Source organism: Phyllostomus discolor, chromosome 6 (assembly GCF_004126475.2).
Source record: "Phyllostomus discolor isolate MPI-MPIP mPhyDis1 chromosome 6, mPhyDis1.pri.v3, whole genome shotgun sequence".
Lineage (NCBI taxonomy): Eukaryota > Metazoa > Chordata > Mammalia > Chiroptera > Phyllostomidae > Phyllostomus > Phyllostomus discolor.
In genome coordinates, this window is record NC_040908.2 from 35,959,372 (window position 1) to 35,969,996 (window position 10,625).

Here is a 10,625-nt window from a genome sequence, read left to right on the forward strand (position 1 = left end):
ATCAACCAGTTCCGTGAGCTTTCTGATCACCAGTGTTTTGAACTGCGCATCTGATAGACTGGCTAATTCTTGGTCGCTCAAAAGGATGAGTCCTGGGGGACTGATCTGCTCTGTTGAAAACATGGTTTTTTGTCCCCCTTGTCTCTCCTTTTTTTTTCCGGTCTGGTTGCTCTAGTTACGGTGGGGGGGCGGAGCCTTAGGTGCTCACCGGGGCTGGGCACCCCAGTCGCTAGATTGTGACGTTATATGTGGGGGCGGGGCGGGGCGGGAGAAAACAATGGCGGTAGTTCCGTTCCCCTGGGCTCAGACCCTTGTCTGGGCTTCTGGGCCGCGAGCTCTGCCCTGGTCCACAATCGCTACCCCTCTGGGTCTGCCAGCCGCAGCTTGCATACTCAGGGATCACCGCTGCCTTCTTGCGCGCCGGATGGCTTTTGCGCCAATTTCGCGCCAAACCTTCCCCCGACCTCCGCGTGCCGCGGACCCGAGCCAGCCCCGCGCCTGGCAGGCTCGTCTTTTCCTACCAGTCCGGATGAACGCGTCTTCTTCAACTTCTTGGCTGCCCGACTTCCATTCAGATAAATCCTCTGCCAGATCTGGGTGTTATTCTGATAGTAAATTATTGTTGTAAATTATTGGTTTTCTAATCTTGGTTGTGCGAGGAGGTACGGTGCATCCACCTATTCCTCCATCTTGCCGGAAGTCCACTAAAGAGGTTTCAACAGGAAGAACCCAGCTGACAGAAGCAGTGCAGTCCCCAGATTTCTAAGTGAAGCCTGGAACCCAGAGCAGTGAGGGAGCCACCTGTCTTCGGTACCAGGGGTGCAGCATCCAAGACAGTGTATTCACGTAACACTTGGTATTCTCACCCTTGACCATAGTTATTTGGTAAAGAAGAAACTGAACTTGGAAAGATGATATTATTTTCCTAGTGAATAAAAGCACATCTAGAAAATAAGAGGTAGCTTATTTATCTAGATGTTTAGTCAGAAGCTATTGTTGAAAACAAAATCATTGAGAATCCTTGTGGGAAATGTTAGCAGATGAAATTGTTCAATATGTGTCAAATCTATTTTCAATATACTCTGATTTTCTTTATATAAAAACAAGTAATTCTGATATAGAAATTGAATGATGATCATGAATTTAGCTAATTTTGTCATGAATTTCAATGGTTTTAAAGAAATATTATTTTCTCAATTAAAAAAACATAACTGTGTGAGGAAGATATTATGTTCCCCCCTTAAAAAAAACAAAAGAAGAAGAAATTCAAGGAAATTGAGTGACTTGTCCAAAATCACTAAACTCTTAGATGGTGAAACTGTGACTTAACTTGGTCTTCTGACTTCTGATCTTGTGTTCTACAGTTTAGTTTAGAAAAACTTGTTCTAATTTTTTTAAATGAGTATTTCTGACTTCCGATCAAGATGGAGGGAAAGGTAGACATGCTTTGCTTCCTCACACAACCACAGAGAATTATCACTAAACCTCAAAACAAATAACACCCAGAACTGTTGGAAAATCAAACTGTATGGAAGTCTGATAACCAAGGATTTAAAGAAGCCACATTCATGCAGATGGGTAGGAGGGGCAGAGATGAGGTGACAGGAAGAGGGGCAAGGGCAGGTGGTGTATGTAGCGTGGAGAGGTGGTGGTGGTGGGACGGGTGTTCCCACACTCATGTGTGGTGGATGAAAATGGGAGGGATACCTTGGGAATGAGTGATTCCAGTCTCAGGTCAGACCACTCAGCCCAGGGTTTCAGCACTGGGAATATAGATCCCCATAACTTCTGGCTATAAAAACTAGCGGTGTTGAGGCATGGGAAGAAACTGCCAGATTTTCAGGAGATTCCGCTGAAAGGGCCTGCATAGTCTGAGAATGTTCGCAAACCCATCCACTCTGAGATTCAGCACCAGGGCAACAGGGAAAGGTGCCAGTCACATACAGGGAGTGGGTGAGCGATTGAAAACAAGGTGAGTGCCAGACAAACCTCCGGAAGCCAGGCAGTGGCACTCTCCAAGCCCTCCCTGCACATAGCCACAAAGCAATGAAGCAGGTTGCCTTGCCTTAGAGATACCTACAGCTCCACCCTGTACAAATACAGGTGCCTTTTCTACAGTAGGCCATACTACTAAGACAGATAGTCAAAGCAGCTCTACCTGTTACATAGAAACAAACACAGGGAGGCTGCCAAATTGAGGAGACAAAGAAATATGGCCCAAATGAAAGAACCGAACAAAACCCTAGGAAAAGAACTAAGTGAATTGGAGATAACCAACCTATTAGATGCAGAGTTCAAAACATTTGTGATCAGGATGCTCAGAGAACTCATCGAGTGTGACAACAACATAAAGGAAGTAATGAAGGCCACCCTTAGTGAAATAAAAGAAAATCCACAGGGAACCAACAGTGAAGGGGAGGGAGCCGGGAATCAAATCAACAATTTGGAACATAAGAAAGAAATAAGCATTCAACCAGAACAGCAAGAAGAAATAAGAACTCAAAAAAATAAGGATAGTATAAGAAGCTTAAGGGACATCTCCAAAGGTACCAACATCTGAATCATAAGGATGCCAGAAGGAGAAGAGAAAGAAAAGAAATTGAAAACTTTATTTGAAAAAATAATGAAAGAAAACTTCCTTAATTTGGCAAAGGAAATAGACATACAAATCTAGGAAGCACAAAGAGTCCCAAACAAGTTGGACCCAAAGAGGAGAACACCAAGGCACATCATAATTAAAATGCCAAAGGTTAAAGACAAAGAATCTTAAAGGCAGCAAGAGAAAAGGAGACAGTTACCTACAAAGGAGTTCCCATAAGGCTATCAGCTGATTTCTCAAAAGAAACCTTGCAGGCAAGAAGGGGCTGGAAAGAAGTATTTGAAGTCATGAAAGGCAAGGACCTACATCCAAGATTACTCTATCCAGCAAAACTGTCATTTAGAATGGAAGGGCAGATAAAGTACTTCCCAGATAAGGTCAAGTTAAAGGAGTTCATTATCCTCATGCCCTTATTATATGAAATGTTAAAGGGATTTATCTAACAAAAAGAAAAAGATAAAAAATATGAACAGTGAAATGACAACCAACTCACAACTATCAACAGAAACTTAAAAAAAAAACAAAACCCAAAACTAAGCAAACAACTAGAACAAGCACAGAATCACAGACATGGAGATCACATGGAGGGTTATCAGTGGGGAGGGGAAAGGGGAAGGATGGGGGGAAAGTTACAGGGAATGAGAAGCATAAATGGTAGGTACAAAATAGGGGGAGGTTAAAAATACTATGGGAAATGGAGAAGCCAAAGAACTTATATGTATAACCCATGGTCATGAACTAATGTGGGGGAATGCTGGTGGGAGTGGGGGTGAGGGCAGAGGGGAATAAAAGGGAGAAAAAATGGGACAACTGTAATAGTATAATCAATAAAATATATTTTTTAAAAAAACAAAAAGAATAGAATGGGAGAGCAGATAAAGTGCTTCCCAGACAAGGGAAAGCTCAAGGAGTTCACTATCACCAAGCCATTACTATATGAAATGTTAAAGGGACTTATTTAAGAAAAAGAAGAAGGTCAAAACTATGAAATTAAAATGGCAACAAATTCACAACTATCAACAACTGAATCTGAAAAAACAAACTAAGCAAACAACCAGAACAGGAACAGAATCATAGATATGGAGATCATTTGGAGGGTTATCAGCTGGGAGGGGGAAGAGGGAGAACGAGGTAAAGATGCAGGGTTTAAGAAGATAAGTGGTAGGTACGAAATAGATAGGGGGAGGTTAAGAATAGTATAGGAAATGGAGGAGCCAAATAATTTACATGCACAACCCGTGGACATGAACTAAGTGGGGGAGGGGGGATTGCTGGAGGAAAGGGGCAGTACCAGGCAGAGTGGGGCAAAGAAGAAAAATTAGGACAACTGTAATAGCATAATTAATAAAATATTTTTAAACGAGTATTTCTGATTTTCCAGAAAACATAGAAATTGATAGAAGCCCATTATGAAGACCTAATTTGGGAGGAATAATCCCTTTGCTCATATCTTTCCCTGGCTCCTGTTTGAAATGGATAGTATCTGTTTTCAGACTGACACAAAGAGTTGCCAGAGATGAGGTGATCTTTCTTTAAACTTACTGGCTTTCTGATTCTCCATTCCTACAAATCAAAGAGGATGAGCAGTTTGGCCTCAAGTACTGTCCTGTCTAGTCTCAGTTAGAATATACAAGATAGTCATGACTGACTAACTCAAGGCAGCAACAGCTGGAGCTAGTACTTAAATACAAATGCTTATATGCCTGGGATCCCCCGCCTCAGATATGAATTGAACTGTCCCTTCTCCAGCTCTGTAGTTCCATATTGGGGGCTACACCTACCTGTGCTTAAAGTCACCATCAGAAAGAACGGCATGTTTAACTCTGTCCGCATATTATGACCAACATATTTAAGCTCGTCTTTAGTTCTGTTTAAAGGTAGTTCTGTAGCTCTCTGTCTAGGTTGGTTGCAGTGTTGGCTCCAGGCTCATCTTTCCCATGGAGACTTCCCTTACTGTCTGAAAGTCTGAGGAGCTTTTCTTTTTCCAGCCTCCCTAGCACTGTGGTCAGTCCACTCAACAAATGCTAGAGCACTGCTCCTATGGAAGTTTTTTGCTTATGTAAAGTTCTATTTTGGTTTTACTGTGCTGGCAATATTTTTTTTATTTTATTTATTTTTAGAGAGGGGAAGAAAGGGAGAAAAAGGGGAGAAAAACATCGGTCAGCTGCCTCTTGCAGGTCCCCAACTAGGACCTGGCCCACAACCCAGTCATGTGCCCTGATTGGGAACTGAACTGGTGACCCTTCATTTCACAAGGCAGAGCTCAATCCACCGAGCCACACCAACCAGGGCAAGATTTTTAATCATTTGGAGACATGTATATCATGTTCTCCCATTGCACTTTTAGTTCTTAGCATCATTTTTATGTGAATCTTTGCTTGTCCCACTCTGCTTCTTTTATAGTCCATGTACTTACACTGAAAATGTGTTACCTGAAAAAAAAAATCCTTATAATAGAAAATGGTTCAGGAAAGCAGTTTGCATGGTATTCCTCCCTCTCTCTCTCTCCCTCCCTCCTCACCTGAGGACATGCTTACTGATTTTAGAGAGAGGGGAAGAGAGGGAGAGAGGGAGAGAAACATCCCTGTGAGAGAGAAATATCAATGGGTTGGCTCTTGTGTACACCCCGACTGGGGACTGTACCCTCAACCTAGGCAAGTGCCCTGACCAGGAATCAAACCTTCAAACTTTTGGTGCATAGGACAACGTTCCGACTGAGCTGCACCAGCCAGGGCAATCCTGTCTGTTGGCACAGTCACCAAATAATGGGAAAGTACTGAGTGCTCGTGTTATATCTGCTTCCAAGTTCTATTTTAAAATGTCTATATTTTCTTAATGTGTTGGTAGGTTCATGGTTATCATCAATATGTATTTATTAAAAATAAAAATTATTGATATTATGGGCACTTACTCTTCTGCTTAGTGGTTCTGAAAATATAGATTCACTTACAGTTTTTACCTGTAAGCACAAGCTTGGAAACCAATTATATTAATAGTAAGAGATTTTAGTACTATTTTTTTGGCTTATGTGGCAGCCTTGTATTATATTGTTATGCAGTTCTAATCTTTAGATAAGAATTATAACTTTTTATAGTTATAGTATCAAATAGCAGGATTTTGGTATTTGTTGGAATGTCATTATTTTTTAAGAAAATGTGGCCCTTGGGGTCAGAGACCATGTTTACTATTCTCACCCAGTTCCTGGCATATGTAGGCAGAAAAAACAAGTATTTTATTTTATCTAATTTTTGAAAGATTTTATTTATTTATTTTAGAGAGAGGGAAAGAGAGGGGGAAAGAGAGGGAGAGAAACATCAGTGTGTGGTTGCCTCTTGTGCACCCCCTACTGGGGACCTGGCCTGCAACCCAGGCATGTGCCCTGACTGGGAATCTAACCTATGACCTTTTGGTTTGTGGGATGATGTCCAACCCAGTGAGCTATACCAGTCAGGGCAAAAAACCTGAAGTATCATTAACACTATCTCATTTTGGTGAATCTGGCCTAATAATTAACAGTTATTATAATATTCTGTTTGGTCTCTAATTACTACCAGAAGTTAACGTGCATTTTACTAACCAGTCAATGCAACCTTTGGCAAGAAAGCTGGAAATGTTGCCTGAAACTTCCTCCCTCCCACAAAAAGGCCTGAAGATTCCTGGCTTTGAACATGCAGTCATTGAAGGACCAATAGCAGTAAGTAAAGAAACATTACTTTGTAAAAAGTATGAGCCAAATGAGAAAATACTGGGAATAAGCAATGTAAAAAGTCATGTAATTAGCTTTTGTTATGATCTTGAACTCAGACTTCAAATTGAATCAATCAGGTGTCTGTTCCAATTAGTATATGAACTTGAATTTAAAATGGCTTCTTTTCTTGTTTGACCCAGAATTTATCAACACTTGGAACAGAAGAGCTCCGGCAACGAGAATACTATCTCAAGCAGAAGAGAGATAAATTGATGTCCATGAGAAAGGACATGAGGACTAAGCAAATGCAAAATTCGGAACAGAAGGAAAAACCTGCTGAGGAGGTAGAGGTATGGCTAAGTGGAGTATGTCAAAATTTGTGAATCTGGAGGTGGAATTCTCAAAATCAGTATTGTGGAAGAAAGCCTTGATAATGAACATTGCTCATAGATCCATTCATATTAACCTCTCTGCTAGTGTAGTGCTTGCCAAGTCTTTTCTAGGAAGTGAGATCGTTGTGCAAAGAGGATTTTGTGAGGCAGATGACAGCAGTTTTATTATACATTTTCTTCTTTCCTTGCCCTGTTTTGAGTACTTAGGGTCAGCAGTTTATTTTACCTGAGCCTATGAAATATTTTATCGTAGGGCAGTGTCAGTATCCTAGCCACCACCTCCAAGAGGCTTCCCCAAGAAGAAATTTAGGGAATTTAGTCCATATGTGACTTTAAAAAAAATTTCCACTAAAAATGCTCTTTGTTCAAGGCAGTGGGAATTTTAGACAAATGACCCCACTTTATGTATACTATAGCCAATTTTTTCTTTCTTTCTTTTTTTTAAGGAAATGACAGAAAAACCAGAAATGACAGCAGAGGAGAAGCAAACATTACTAAAGAGGAGATTGCTTGCAGAGAAACTTAAAGAAGAAGTTATTAATAAGTAAATTTAAAACCAATTTAGCAAAACAAATTAAAATTTTCTTAAAAATAAATTATTTAATCCTTACACTGAACCTGTTTGTTTCTGGTATGTGTGCTCATAAGTGCAAATATAAGCTCATTACTGCTATTTAAACAAACATGTAAGGTAAAGAGTGGCTGGGAAAGGTAGCTGCTTATGCTGACCAGTTTAATATAAATATCTGCATAATGTTTCTTGGAGAGAAGGTATAGAAAACTAATGGATAGGGCATTCACTCATTCAAACTTGGCTACCTATTGTTTCTGCTAAGCAGTGTGCTGAGTACCAAGGATACCGTAGGCAACTAGATCCACAGGGTCCCTGCCTTTGTGGGGCTGGCGAAGAGGCCCTAAGAGCCAAGTGTTACAGGAAAAAGTGCAGTGTTATAAACAGGGCTGACAATGCCTCTTTGTAAAGCATTGTTTAAGCTGATTGGAAGGCTAATTGAAGGGAGAAGGGGACAAAACCACTCAGGTCCTGCATCGGGAAATAATAAAGCACATACTGAGGAGCTGTCAGTATGGCTCGAATATACCACACATATGAAATAACACGAGCAGGTTAACATGAAATTGGAAATAGGCAGGGCACTGATTTACAGGCTTTTATAGGCAATGTGAGCATTTAAACTTTACGGCACTGGGAAGTCATTGAAAAGCTTTAAAACATAGAAGTTACATGATCATAATGTTCATTTCAAAAAAGATGTGTGACCATTGTATGGAGACTACTGGGTGAGTCGGGTATTAAAGAGTTCTTGTGGGTACACCTGGTATAAGGTAATTCAATGATAAGAGTAGTTATCTTGGGCAGTGGTAAGACAGATTTTAGCATCTTACGTTTGAAGCAGAAGCAAACAGGACTTGGGAAATAGATGGGGGGGTGTTAAAATACTTTCTAGAAAAGATACTATTAAAACAGATAACAGAAACAATCAACTGAGCTTGTTGTGTCTTTTGTATGTGAATACAGATGCTTCTTTACTTATGATGGGGGTTGTGTCCCAATATACCCAAGTTGAAAATATGGTAAGTTGAAAATGCGTTTAATATACCTAAGCTACTGAACATCACAGCTTAGCCCTGCCTGCCTTACATGTGTTCAGAATGCTGCTAGCCTACAGTTGGGCAATTATCTTGTTTCATCTTAAGAGTAATTGCCTTCGATTCTCACCAGAAGAGACACAGATGGGCATCTTGTAGACATTATGGGATGTGAAAACATAAAATATCCAGAAACACTGGCAACACAGGTTTATCCTTGTGACCTCGTGGCTGACTGGGAACTGCGGCTTGCTGTGCATCATCATGAAAGTATCATGCTGCGTATCCCTAGCCGGGCAAAGACTGACCTGAGCTTGATCTGGCTGTGACATCTGACACCGCTGACAATCAGGATTGATTCAGTTGATCTGGCTGGCTAGGTAGGTGTCCCCTCCCTCCCTCACTGATCTACACGTGCCCCTCCCGAACCTGTGCTCTTGGTTGAAGACAACCTTCCCAATCAGAGGACTGGTCTTCGGTCAAGGGTATACTAGTAGCTGTGCTCCCCTGCTAGAACCTCCAAACAAGCTCTCAAGGTCTGGCAAAGACTGAAATTTAAAATTCGAAGTATGGTTTGTATTGAATGTGCATCACTTCTGCATTATAAAGTCAAAAGTCATTAAGTTGAACTGTAATATGCCAGGGATGAGAGACTTTTCTTTTAGAAACCTCCTGTGTCACCCCACAAGCATCCCTTTTTCCAGTTATGGGCCATTCCTGTGGCTTAACTTATAATTCCATTTTATTTCCTTAAATCTAGTTACAAACTTTTTAAGAGATACCAAAATTATTTTAGTTCCAAGCTTTCAACCTGCAGAGAAAAACTGATACTATATTTGTTCCATTTTTATCACTTAGTGGACAAGAGAAAAACTAGTGATTAAAACACAGAAATGTTTCAGGTAACTTTTTATTAAAAATATTTTTATATTGGATACACATTTACAGATATAATTTTAGAACCTCAGGCATACAAATGTGGGCTCTAGCTTGCTTCACTGTGTGAAGGTAGATAAAAATCTAATCTGCCTGAGGGTAGTCATTTAAGAGCGGTTAACAATGTAGAATATTAACAGTTATTCTTTAAGGGCTATTTTAAGTCCCATTCTCATATCATTGTGGATGAGGATATGTAACAAGAAAAGTATTATCCTATAATTCAAAAAACCATTCACATTTGTGCTATAAGAAAAGGTTCCTATGACAACATGATTTAAATGTTTAAGACTCATGGCAGTTCCTCAGAAAGGAACATTAAAGAAATTCTTCCTAAAATATAAATGTATTGGGTTGGCCAAAAAGTTCATTTGTTTTTCCGTAAGATGGCTCCAGTAGGGCTTAGCTGTCTCTAAGTTCATTCAAAACAATTGTTGGATTGTACTGTGACAGTTGTCATCAGTGTGTGTTAAAAAAAAAACCATCAAAATTGGGGAATTTTTGTACAGCCATTTTAATACTGAAGATGGAAGAAAATATGCAACATTTTTGGCATATTATGCTTTATTATTTCAAGAAAGGTAAAAACACAACTGAAACACAGACACAAAGAAAGATTTGTGCAGTGTATGGAGAAGATGCTGTGACTGATGGAACGTGTCAAAAGTGGTTTGTGAAGTTTTGTGCTGGAGCTTTCTTGCTGGACAATGCCCCACGGTTGAGTAGATCAGTTGAAGTTGATAGCAATCGAGATGATAATTGGGAACAATCAATGTTATATCATGCAGGAGAGAGTCGACACACTCAGAATATCTGAATCCAATTACTGGTGAAAATGAAAAATATGTCTTTTATATTATGGAAAAAAATACATATTTTTTGGCCAACCCAATAATTCTTCCTACTGGAACTTAAATTACTTAATCAGGAAGAGTCGAGGAAACAGGGAAATACTTTAGGCCTGGGCTTTTTAGATTACAAGAGGAAATTCAGTAAGAGCTGGGAAGAGTGAAGGGGCTTGATGAAACTTTGAAAATGTATTCATACAGTAATGTCACTGATGTTGGTTTAAATTATCTTAAGTCATTTGCCTTATGCAGAGGAAGGTGTTTTTCATTTTATGTGCCTGTAATGAAAGAGGTGGTAACAAGCCCCAAGTTGTGATGCTTTGGTGCTGGAACTTTATTTGCCCAAGGCACGCCTTCTCTAAGTAGCGTCAGTGATATTTAAAGTGCAGTTGACCCTCATTTGTTTAGAATTCTTTCATTCAGATTGGTGTATGACCTAGTGGTTTGTAATAAATACAGATAATTTATTGGCTTGCAAAATATAATTGTAAAATGGACATATCTCAAATGGAGTTAACTTATATTTACAACAAACCAAACAAAAGCAACAATCA

General features: G+C 39.9%; 1 protein-coding gene across 2 annotated transcripts in view; it reads left to right on the forward strand.

Annotated features, from left to right (window-relative positions):
* Window positions 1-7,291, forward strand: part of CFAP36 (cilia and flagella associated protein 36) — a 30,668-nt gene extending 23,377 nt beyond the window's left edge. Inside the window, exons 8-10 of one of the 2 annotated variants that reach the window (XM_028517313.2) lie at window positions 6,154-6,293; window positions 6,488-6,637; window positions 7,126-7,287. In XM_028517313.2, the coding sequence (XP_028373114.1) occupies window positions 6,154-6,293; window positions 6,488-6,637; window positions 7,126-7,227 (392 nt within the window). In that variant the 3' untranslated portion in view covers window positions 7,228-7,287. Of the gene's footprint in view, window positions 1-6,153; window positions 6,294-6,487; window positions 6,638-7,125 lie in introns of both variants that reach the window. The other variant, XM_036027985.1, reaches the window with a different exon arrangement.
* The last annotated feature ends 3,334 nt before the right edge of the window (window positions 7,292-10,625 follow it).